This window comes from Amphibalanus amphitrite, unplaced genomic scaffold, assembly GCF_019059575.1.
Source record: "Amphibalanus amphitrite isolate SeventyFive unplaced genomic scaffold, NRLGWU_Aamphi_draft 000179F_arrow, whole genome shotgun sequence".
Lineage (NCBI taxonomy): Eukaryota > Metazoa > Arthropoda > Thecostraca > Balanomorpha > Balanidae > Amphibalanus > Amphibalanus amphitrite.
Window position 1 is genome coordinate 533031 of NW_024881674.1, and position 12773 is coordinate 545803.

The window sequence follows — 12773 nt, forward strand, 5'->3', positions numbered from 1 at the left end:
GTGGCTTGGCTAGGTAAAGGTATTTCAATCTATTGAAACAAATATTTGATAAAATAAACTGAGATATAAACAAAAGTATAAAAATATTCAACAGCCTGGGGAAGCGAAATATCGGGCTCTGGTATTAACTGGATAATTCGCCAGCTGACGCCGTATGGTGGCGCTAGTGGAGCAGCACCATATGACGTCAGCAGAAAACACCGTGAGCAGCTATGAAATGGGAACGAGCACCACGGAAATATCGAAAGGTGATGGACATGTACTGACTTTGGTCATTCAAGTACCACCAACACCATACAAAAACCATATAATATTATCAAGACTGATTCTGGAATCGATTTGTTCGGGTATTTAAAACACACAAAAAATGTTTGTTACCGAATTCTGAAACAGTATAAGGATATTCTTGTTCCTTACTTTTGCCTTGTGGAGTACTTTTACTTGCTTTCTAGTGCGCCCATCACTATCTTGAAATCTGGATTGCAACGCTGTAGGAAAACTTTATTTCATTTGTCATTTCTTCCACTTTTGAGCAGTGATAATTTATTTGGGTTTATACATTCAATAATGAAGACGGCTCCTAACTTTTTAGGGATCTGCAGTGGCTCTGAGAGTAAAATCAGATATTTTCTAGAAACTTGAGGCCACTATTTTCTTATATGCTAGATAATATACAAATATTGACATGTAAAGAATGATACGGGTGTATAATTCTGCATAAATATCAATTCAAAGTATTTAAATTTTTCAAGAACCTTTTTAATTCTTCCATAATGACTTCTTTCAATACAAGCTGGAAGCAATTTCAATCAATAAAGCAGCACAAGGCAGTACATTGAGCTACAATGATCCATAACCAATCGGCACCTGCAATTTGATTGATCTTCGAGATGTACCCTGCCTGTTTCCTGACTTTCCCTTTTCGTTGTACTGGGTGAAGTGAATATTCTGTGAATATTCTTCTGACAGTCAGTTTTTAATCCTACATTATGTTGTCAATCAGATTTAATTGGTTCAAAAACCGTCGTAGTCCGTCTCATTCGCAGTCTACATCTCCACATGCGCACCCATACATGCTCAAAATTTTCACTACGTATGTACTATGTACCCTGCAGCGTATCCTGATGAAAAATGTTTTGTTGAAATCAGAGACACTTCCCAAGGTAGGCCATAGTACATGGCCATATATTTAAGTCAAAACAGATAAACAGATAAACACAATTCCAATCATCAAGTCAACCAGCATCGACAATCTGCACATAAGTTCTAAACCTATTGTAAGACTACTTTGTATTCAAACTTTGTATTGCAGAAGGGTGGAAGCTGCATGGAATTATGCGACAATTTCAGCGTGCATCCACGCTCGAAAGAGCAGGGTTAATTGTAACAATGTCAATACCATAATAACGTAATTGTAGGTGTTGTGATTCGGTTGTCTCTTGTCTGTGCTGGCCATTGCGCGGGCGGTCCAGCGGCGGAACTCGGCTTCGCCGCCGTGGCGCGCTGGCAGTTGCTTCTTCTTCTTCTTCTGCATCCCATTGCCAACCCGCTCAGGGGGGCGGCGGCGCAGGCGGGTCGAGCGGCGGCTCGGTCCGCCCAACATCCTCGATGAAGGTGATGACCTTCGTCGCCGGGCCGCCGAGGACGTCGACCAGGCGAGGGTCGACACCCCAGCGGCGGCGGCGGGCCGCCTCATAGGCCGGACAATCGGTCAGTAGGTGCGCCGCGCGGTCGGGCTCCCCGCACGCGGGGCATTCGTCGTCGGCTTCCGGGCCAATCTTGTGGAGCGTGTCACGGGTCAGCGGTGATGTGCCGGTCCTCAGCTGGGACAGCGTCACCGACCCCAGCGCGCCAGGGAGTCGTGGCCAGGCGTGGGGTCCGGGTGCGGGTGGGCAGCGGTTGCCCTCTGTCGCGACAGCTCCCGGACATGGCGCGTGACGGCGGCCCGCGCACTCGACAGGTCGATCGGTGCGCTGTCTTGGTCGCCCGCCGTGGCCTCGCCAGCCAGGAGGTCGGCGGTTTCGTTGCCGTCCAGCCCGGCATGGCCTGGCACCCACTGGAGCACCGTCTCGGTGCCGTTCTCGGTGAGGGTGCTCAGCACTCAGCAGCCTCCACACCTCGGCGGCCAGGGCCATGGTCTGGTTAGCTGGGCCGCGGCCAAGTAGTTGGAGCCCAGACCTTGAGTCGGTGAGGAGGCGGACCGACTTGGTCGATGCCAACTCCCCGTCCTCCAGGCCGGCCACAGCCGCGAACGCCTCGCGCATGGCGGTCAGTTCTGCTCTTAGGCTGGAGCAGACCGCCCCTGCAGGAGCGCGCACGGTCTCTTCTCTGTTGAGGTGGTGGAACTGGATCAGCGCCTGCGCCGCCCTGTTCCGTCCGCCGCGAGCCGAGCCGTCCGACCAGATAGTGACGTCCGGGTGCGGGAGCTCTGCAATGGCTCGCAGGGCAGCTTCCCTGCGGACTGCAGGCGGGTCCGACCGGCGGGTGGCCACGGGCAGGTCCACCCTGAAGGTGATGCCGCTGCGGTGGCCCAGCCATGGCGGGTCGCAGCTGTAGAACGCCGAACCTGTAACACAATAGAATTGCAATTGTAACAAAGACCTGCATGGTCAGCACACATCTGTCATCTGCAGTGACTGTCATCCCAAGTTGGTATGAATTGGCACAAAGTTGGGTCATGGTAGCACTAGCAGACGTAGCACAAGCTGTTGTGATATGCCATACCGTAGGACTAGGTCGTAGGTTGTAAATTTTAGGTTTAAGGCTGTAGGTTGTAGGTCAGGTTAGGTAAGGTTTGGTTAGAAAGACCCATTCTCGTGCATCGGGCAGCTTGTGCTACATCTACCTTACCAATACCCAATTTGGATTCCCAAAATTGATGGCAAACAGGCTTTTTGTATAACAAGTGTGGTTAATTGTTCTAATCCCCGCTGCAATGTGAGGGTAACTGCTTTTCTACAATCACAAAATTTGAATTCATATAGGTAGGTGTTTACATGTTCAGAAAATGATACAAAATATGACACGATTATAGCTGCAACTGGATAATGGATACCAACCTCAACTAAAAGTTTCTGCAGCCTTATAACCTAACAAATGACTAAATTGCCAAAATAAATCCCTTAGTACAATAGCTTGACTCTAAAAAATAACAGAAATTTTGCATGCAGACCCTCTGAAATGGAGGGTTTATGAAAAGTAACAAAATAAACATTCACCAATATCAATATGTTGTTATAAATTTCATATGTAGCATAAGCGCCAATACTGCCTTCATTTACAATGTTGCTACTGTTTTCCACTCACAAACGCTGCCCTCCGTGGACAGCAGCAGCAGCAGTGAAACGTCACCCGTGGTGTGACATCATCACCCATGACGTAATGGAAATCCAGTTGTTACCAAGGCCCGAAATATCAATTGGAATGGCCTTGGATATATACCGTAAAATGATTATTCAGTCTCTAAAATTAAATAGAACTGGTGACGTCATGTCAAATAACAAATGAGCTAAGTGTTCTAGCTTCGAGTATAATAAGAATAGACAAAAATCAAAGTGCAAATTCAAAAAACAAGAGTTGTTTAAAAGAATGTTCGTTTTTTCTGCCTCACATAATTTTACGATACGATTGTTCGTGAATATCATCTTTGTAGCGTTGAATTTAATGACGTAAACGTAAGCTGAAATGATATCACATGGCCCTGAGCCGTGCGACAATCCATTAGTGCTAAATTGACGAATGTTGCGCGAGTGCTACAAGTGCGCCTTGCATCTTTATTTTATTCACTTTTCAAAAGAATCAAAATATCTTACGTCATAAGTCCGAAGGGTCTATAACGGGGAAATTTATGGAATCATCACGGTTTTAGTCAAATTAAGATTTTTCAATGGTCAACAGATAATGACGTAATGAAACAATATTACCAAAACGTGAGCTGTGAATTTCGTTTGTCTTTTTTTGGAGGCTGCAGCATGGCATGCCAAAAATAGGTAATCTGAAGACGTTGATGCCTCTTTTGAACTTGGAATTTTATTAGGAAAGTATTAGAGGTTGGTTGCTATTCTTACTAAATCGAAATTGTGTTGGGCATACCTAAAGCTCATACGAACATTATGAATTGGGTTTTCATGCCTGGTAGAATAAGTGGATTGCTGGATTATTTTGAGCAAAACTGACCTGTTTGGCTTCCAGGTTTGATTTCCCAACATCTGTCTATAGGCGGCGGAACGGGGGGAGGGGTGGCACCCAGGGCACCGTGCCCCCCATAGATTTTGGCATTTTAACATTAGCCCTACTGGCATTGCATGGAAAGAATGGGACCAAAAGTTGGCAGTGCCCCGCCGCCACTGCATCTGTCTGTACTGTTTGTTCATTGAATTAAAGTGGCTGTAGCTTGTTGATAAGATTGTCATCAGTGCTGTCATGGAAAAGTTACAATTGGTCACAAAAAGTAGCAATGTGCATGTTCTTGGTTTATTTTAAATGTAGTACATATGTTCTTGATTTAAAGTCAAATTTAATGATGATAACTTACCTAATGATTACAAGTGGTCTTAACCATGTCCACAAGTGACAATTCTCAATTGTATTGCACTGTAAGGTGTACAATTATGTAGGATAAGGGTTTCATTGGCTACATGTTGTCGTGAGATCCATACAGATCATACGTCCTCTACAAATTTTTGCCCGCTGGATCCACAGAGATCATAGATTCGACCCCTAAATTTTGTCGAGAGATCCATTCAGATCATAGATCCGACCCCTGAATTTTGTCGAGAGATCCACTCGGATCATAGATCCAACCCCTCCATTTTGTCGAGAGATCCACTGAGATCATAGATCCAGCTCTCGGATCCATGCACATGTCTGGTGACGAGTATTCGTAATACGTGTCAACCGCCTCGGACAGCTTCGTAACATGTTACGAAGGCACCAAAACTACTTCGTAAATGTTCAAATGGTTGCTAAATTCGAATTCAGCTCCAAAAATTAGCCTAGAAACATGTAAAACTCGTAAAAGTGAACCGAGGTCACCCGAGGTCACCAAAGGTCAATGACCTGACCTGACCTTCAGGTGACCTTGACACCCACCCTAATGCATGGGAGCAACATCAAATCACATGTTTGAACGTTTGAAACCACGAAAAGCTTGCAAACGCGCGGCTAATGCGAGCCGACATGCGCCGAACCGCGATTTCGGCCAAACATGGTCACAGAAAAGAGGTCACAGGTCAAAGGTCATTTGGGTCAGGGTGATGAAATTTTCAGGGTAGGTGTAAAATTGATCAATGCGAGGGTACTGAAAGTTTCGTCGCGATCGGCCGCCTTTTACGCGAGTTATTCGCGAAAAACCTTAGGGGGGGTTGCATCACCCCCCCCCCCCCCCCCTGTGCCGGCGAGGGTTAAAACAGCAGTGTTCAAACAAAACTCAAATTAAACTTCTTGTAGGCACATATGTGTGCTGTGCAATTTCTCACTTTTGTGTTTCTTCGCTGTAGCCTTTCTACCGTTACCTGCTGGTGCGGAACATATATCATCGTTTATTACAAGAAACAGCAATATGCAACTGACAAAACAACAATGCTCATTCATTCGCAAGGCACCCACAATGCCGCCAGAAGTGAAATTACACAAACGACACCCAGGAAACCACACTGCACTGGACCAAAAACAACCAAGATCGGAATGAATGATTTTCAGAAAACGTCATTCATCTCTCGTTCTCGTTAAATCCTCTCACTTTCTTTCCTTAGTTTATTTATACCATAGCCCTCCGATTTGGTGGGCTGAGCTAGTGGGCATTTCGATATCAAAAGCGAACATAAACATCAATTGCAGATAGGTAGCTGTCACAAAAGCCGTCCCTGCAGAAACTCCGTGCGTCATGAGATGAAGATCACAGGCAGTTGGGGGCCATTTTACATAAACGTCATACTAGTTAAAATGTATCTTGAAGAGCTGAATGTTGTGATAAAAAAGTATTGTTCCTTCATCCATATACACTTCAAAGGACCATTACCTATGGTCAACCGTAGTGTACTTGTCCAAAAAAAAAAAAAAAAATGTTATCGTTAAGGCATAGTGTATTCCAAGCGCTGAGTCATCAAATATATATTTTCAAGGTGTTTGATGGTTTATACTTACAAAATAATAGCAACCAGATTGATGCTAGTCTTGTCAGAAAACTGCATTTGGAAAAACTATTCAACTTTCGAACTAACTAGCTCAATTCAAGGTAGGTTTTGTTGTATGTTTCTTGACAACGACCTCGATGCGAAGGTCGAAAATTCGAAACGAAAACTGTTTATTGTATAACTACCTTGAATTAAGATGTCTGGTCGTAAAAGCTTGAAATCATATATAACTAGCTCAAATAACACACACACAACCCAATTTCCTTCCGAAGCAGCGCACAACCCGGATACCATCTCCTAGCCAACAGAATAGAACCAACTGTAATTGTTCCCTGATAACAGTAATTCTAACTTCGAAAGAAAGGCCTGGCATACAAAAACTGCCAGCAGTGTCTGATTTTGGTTGATTGTGAGGTGGTAGGAAACTCAATGTACGAATGTGAGCCTTCCTCTATATTGATCAGTGTCAAGGGCTCGCTTCACATAAGAAGATTCATATTCCAGGGACAAGAAACGAAACATTCCACGCGAATCCCCTCTAAAAAACGTTGCTAAAAGAGCTCAATAGCGCTTCAAACGAGCAAGTGGGAAAATAGCTGGGAAAATAGGCTCCCATCAAAGCCATAAGGATACGATGTATTTGCGACTGTGAAAAATAGGTTTGGTCTTTTTCCAATAACTTCTTCTTCCAAAACATGACTTTAGCTGGCTGGAGCTGCCTACGTTCATAACATGCTCGCCATGGCGAGCCGTTCCGCGGCCAGCTCATCTCCAGCCGGCTGCAGTCCGCGACATGAGATATCGGCGGCGTCACCTCAGTGGGACACCGCTCCATATCGTGCCGGCGGCGCCGTATCCAGGGATGAAGGGTACGGATGGCGGCCTTTCACCGCTCCTTCCGTGGATGAGGTCGAGGACGGACAGATAACACGTGCGACAGAGCCGAGCCGACAAATGAGCGGCGACCAGAAAGACGATGAAGGGGTTCCGGAAAGTTTAAAATGTGATCGTTAAATGGGAGAACTGAGCATCACCGACTGATGATGGTGCAGTGATGCAGAAGCAGTGTTTTATAACACATTCTGGTCCACATTACCGGAATACCAATGTGCAGTGATGTTACATTCTTTTGAACGCCGCAGGTGCCTTGTGTGCTGTATGTGTGTGTGTGTGTTGTGATGCTATAACTCTGCAAGTAACCGCGTGGCGTCACCACGGGACGTGTAATTGAGATGCCGGCAAAACGTTGCAGCGCTGCTTTGAGCCTATGCAAACACCTGGAATCAGCTGCAAAGGGGTGGTGGTTCGGTGACCATTAGGGGAATGAGTTTTGGGACGGACTGCACGCAAACTGTAGCAGTGAGAACGATGTTTTCCTTTCTTAGGTTCAGTTTTATTAAACACATTTTCTGCCAAGGTGTGCATACTTTGATGCATTACATATTCGCAGTTATTCAGTACCAGAAATAGCCCGTTCGCCGCCTTTACGCGTACAACTTTCAAATATTTCTGAACCACCGGTGCTCTCCCAACTTCAGTTCATTCTGACGCTATTATACCCAATGCCAGCATGAAATATTTTCCCGTCCATAGCGGAGATTGATTATCTGCTCCCAAATGAAGGACATAAATCGTTCTGTCGGGACATAATGCTGCCTCCATGTATGACAATCTCGCTCTAACACAAAACCAGAGGCCTCACCAGAGCGTTTCATGGCCATTCGAAGCGATCAGTGTGCCGTCATGGATTTTTATTCAGAACAATCCATCGTATCGTTTGACTGGATTGCTTCCTTGATCGCAGTTTCACCGAACACTCTGTCCGGCTGTCAGGGAGATATGTGCTGCCCGGCAGGCGCGGATACAAGGGGGGGGGGCCATGGGGGCCATGCCCCCCCCCCCCCTTGGCCGATTTTTTTCAAAAATAAAATAAAAAGTTAAAAAGTTAAAAAGCTGAAAAGGGGGCCTCCTGAAAATAAAGTGGCCGAAATCCGATGAGTTTTTTTTAACCTACCCACTTAGTTATTTCTTAGAAAGCTAGCTGAGAAGACTTCTTTGTTAGAAGATTGGTAAAGCTTTTCATAACTTGGAGGTCTCTTATACTCACAGAGATGACCACTTTTACAGGGCCTCCTAACCTGCACAGAGGGCCTCCAAGCCTGCACACATGTTGAGATGTTGCCTGAACAGCTAGATAAGCTCAATAGACGCAGTTTTTTTTGGGGGGGGGGCCAACAAGTGGGAAGATGGGGCCTCCAACAGGTGGGATTATGGGGGGCCTCCTGGTTTCTAATGGCCCCTCCCTTGGAGATTTTCTGGATCCGCCCCTGCTGCCCGGTGAAATGTCTGGCGAGCGCTGGGGGTCTTATCTGGCCCATAGCGGAAAATACACCTCCTCTATTTCCTGCAGGGCGGCGATTGTTTGTCTTGCCGGGCTCGACAGGCGCCGCTGATCATGTGTCATACATCGCAAACTTCCTCGTCGCTCATGTGCCGTGAACATTCGAGCCCAAACCAGCAACATATCCATCACCTCCGCAGGCTCTGCCTCCGCCGTGCAGCCTTATAAACGTCATCGAAAAACTATGTGAATGTATTTTCCAAAACACTCCCGATCCTCCAGAAACAGCTCTTTTCCCAGCCACCACACAGCTCTCAATCCTTCACTGTGACACCATGTCCCAAAGCCGCGCTATTTCACGGCGCCCCCTACAGCGCACACCTGTGACACGGCGCTCCTCTCGCCCACAGCGCTGGTGCTCACCGACCTGGGCAAGCTGCAGATCTCGGCTGGCGGCTCCCAGATCACCACTGCGTCCGCCGTGGTGGAGGACTCGGTCGACCACAGCCCGCGGCCGGCAAACACGGCCGTCTCATGAGATGAGGCGGCGCCGGCCGGCGGCGCCGAACCGGACAGCTCGCCGCGCGGGTCCTCTCCGCGTGTATCCTCTCCGCGCCGACCTCCGCCGGTGCACATCGTGGAGAACCCGCTGCGGCCGAGCTCGCGCTCCCCGAGCCCAGCCATCGCCATCGACGAGACGGTGCGCTGCGGCGCGGCCGGCGACTGCGACCGCTACCTGCCGCCGGCATCCCCCCGCGCCGTGCGCTTCTACGGCGATCCCATGCCGTCGGCGCCGCAGGCTCCGCTCGCCTGCTCCGAGCCCGGGCTGGAAATCCGGCTCGAAGCGCGGCTCGAGACGCGGCTCGAGACGCGGCTCGATGGACGGCTAGATAACCACAAGGACGGTCTGCCGAGTTACGAGTCGGCGGCGCGCCGCTCAGGTCAGTGGTCCGAGGCGCGGTGTGACAGTACAGTGTCCGGCGCGTCGTCGGGCGCCCCCGACTGGCGAGACGTGGCCGCCGACCGCGCGGAGGACGCGGTGCTCAAAGACTGGTCCGGCGAACTGGAGAGGGCCGGCGAGAAACAGGACGAGTGGCAGGACGAGGGTGAGTCGATTGTAGCCAACTGTAGCGACTCACCATTGTCCAACTGTTTGGACTCACCCGAGCTGGTGCCGCGTATTGGCTTCCATAACGATGTGAAGGAGTGTGCCATATGAGCAGCGGGCGCCGTATGGCCAAGCTGTGGATACATGCGGGTGACGACTGTGTGTGGGTTTCTGAATTCGGAAGCACTGTTGAGCTGCGTGTGAGAGCATTTTCAACTCGCCTGCTGCTGGTTTTACGACGACTACTGCCGGTTATATCGGCATCTGTTTGCCGTTTCGTTGTTTCTCCCGGCGCCCCGATGCGACAGGCGCTCTGCCAGACAGCCCGGGGGACGGACCGGTGACCGTCGGTCGCGCCGATCACCCCTGGGCTGTCCCTGAGCCCCGCGGGCCCTGTCGCCTCGGAGCACTCCCCTCCCTCCTCCCTTAACCCCACCCGGCAGACAGTCGGTGATCTGTAGCCGAGAGTTCCCGGACACGGGGCCCATTCTTCCCCATATTTTTCCAGCTCACGTCGTCTGCTGAATCCGGTAGCGGCGTGACATTACGTTATGTCCGTCCTCTGTATTTTTCTGGAGTTGCGTCAGCAACAACCAAGCTGTAGTTCCCGCAATCGGGAGAAACTTCTATGAATTTTATTGCAGGGGTTTGTGCGAGAATGCCAGCTAGTCATATTTCAGCCTCTGATTTCACATTGTGTGATAAATGATGTGTGTTGTAATGTTGATTACACAAAGCGCTCATTTCTGTAACTGTGTAACTTATAACTTGTCGTCAATACTCAATACTTGTGCTGAATGCGACAGGAACGAGGATGCGGAATCAAAAAGGACAAACAGCTTCGGATGACGAGTTCTGCATCCCGATAAAAGCGACGCAATCAGCCCTGTCGCAATTGTGTTGGTGCTTTGAAGATCTGAGCGAGTCTTCTTGTTCAAACATTGGCGTGAATGTGTAATTCGCGGTGGCATTGATGACGTGGGTTACTGTGATTGGTTATTACTGAGTGAGGGAGCGCGCAGTTTGCTGAGTGGGTCGAACACAATGTCGCATGTCATGTGGCAGAGCCGTACCTAATGTGACATCAGTGTCAAATCAATCACGGTGACAGATTTTAGATTGGCTGCATTCGTTACCAGCGGCACGGGGGAATTATGGAATGATTGATGAACATTCCATGTGTTACGGAATGGTTGTAATGTGTACTGTTCTCAACATCAGTGTAATATAATTGTTCCACAACAAATATAAATAGAAATATCTCAACGTCGATGGTTGTGTCTATTATCATCGAATAAATCGTCCATCATCTCAATAGTCGCACAACACACGTAACTATTGCACGTTCCGATAGCAATATGCATATTGCCTAGTCATCAAAACGTTTCCACGAGACGTCTTCTTTCCGAAGAGTCTTTCTTGGCTAAGCATGCGTCTATCATGGTTTATTTGTATGATCTACTGGCTCTAACCTTTCGTTAGTCATAGAGGATTCTTCATGGCTCCGAGTGGAAGATAAGGATATCTTTTCCAAGCGGGTTACTGAAAAACCGAGCGACGAAGGAGCGAGGTTTTTCTGTAACACTCGAGGAAAAGATATCTGATCTTCCACGAGTGAGCCATGAGGAATCCTATATCTTTCTATGTTGAGGTTTATTCTGAATTAATAAAATATTATATTTAAATGCATTCATCTGTGTAAAAGTAGATTCAGATTAGTTTGTTCTTATTTCATAAGTTTCATCCATAAACAACCATCAAAAATGTCGTTCGGTTATTGGCCCATCATCACATGAACTCTTGATTTTTCGCTATGAACCCTCGAGACCTTATCTTTGCATCTCAGAGGGATGCAGATATAACAAATTCTTATCTTTGCATCTAAGAGGAGTGCGAGATAGAAATATCCCTGCACTGTAGACCCAATGGCAAATAAACCTCAACTAGAAAGATAGCAAAGAAATGTATGCTGTACTCCTCAACTTTTACGCCGATCCTCCCCGCTCCCACCACCCACCACTGTAGTCCCATGGATGATGGAATATGGATGTCTGTCCCTCCCCCCCCCCCCATTCCCCGGTGCTCGGTCCCTCCCAGCGCCCTCACCCAGACATCTGTCCCTCCCACCACCCTCTTCCCAGACATCTGTTCCTCCCTCCCTGCCCCGGCAATGCACACTGGTCGGAAACGCTCCAGCGAGAGGCCAGCGGCCTTTCCGCAAAAGTTTTTCGCTTGTTATTCCACAACTAGTGAAGCAAACTTTATAAAACTTTGCATACCTTCTCTGTCATATGTAAGCTATCATTTGGATGTCAAGCACTAAATATATGACGTGAATCTGTTAAGTTATGACGTCATAATTGAGTATAATACAGGATCTAGCACCACTTTAAGTCAACAAGGGAAATTGGGAGCTGCTATTCGGGCACCGGGAATGGTTTCATGCACTCCTTGCAAGGTCCAGTGCTTCACTTTAGCATTGTTGACTTTGCGTGACGTCATTTATGACGTCACTAAGGCCATATAAGTTTTTCGTCAATAACTCCTGATCAGATGGAGCTAGAGAGTCGGGAAAGCCACCATTGGACTCAGGAAGACCTGCCGAATCGAATGATATGCGATATGACCTCCTTCAACCATTTTCGTGACCTGAGGGGCTCCGACCTGACGTTGACCCGGGGTTAACACCTTAAGTTGACTTCACCCGAACACCAAGAATAGCATTCAACGCGACTGAGCTAGACAAACACGATGATGCCAAAATCGCGGCAGTGCGGCCATTTTAGGCAAAGTAATTAACCTAAAACCGAGCCCGTGCCTTGTGGCACTTACCTGACCTAAGAGGTCACTGGCTGACCTAAGACCTCAAAATCGGGTAGCACCTAATTGTTGCGTCTTATAACGGCACACAAGCTCTTTTTTTCCGCGAGGCTCTAGCTCAATTAGAGGCGAAACGGCGAGGGAGTTGTACCAACCCTCCCCGGTCAATATAGAAAACCAATCGGTCCGGCCAGGGTTAAATACCGGAATTGTGATCTAATGTAAAAAGACGGCCCAAGGTAACCCGACGTCAGTGACAGGTGTCCTATATTTGCAGCGTCTTATATTCACGAAGGTTTCAATTTCCACTTTCTTCAGCCGAGTGATGGTTGTCAATAGCAAGGCTCTCTAAATGCAAGCCGTAATCGCC

At 47.9% G+C, this 12773-nt stretch overlaps 1 protein-coding gene across 1 annotated transcript in view; it reads left to right on the forward strand.

Moving 5' to 3' along the window:
• The window catches only part of LOC122384020 (metabotropic glutamate receptor-like), a 75882-nt gene extending 65027 nt beyond the window's left edge, over window positions 1-10855 (forward strand). The window contains exon 9 of the mRNA XM_043370980.1: window positions 8886-10855. Within this exon, the coding sequence (XP_043226915.1) occupies window positions 8886-9013 (128 nt within the window). The 3' untranslated portion in view covers window positions 9014-10855. The remainder of the gene's footprint in view (window positions 1-8885) is intronic.
• Window positions 10856-12773: the final 1918 nt, after the last annotated feature.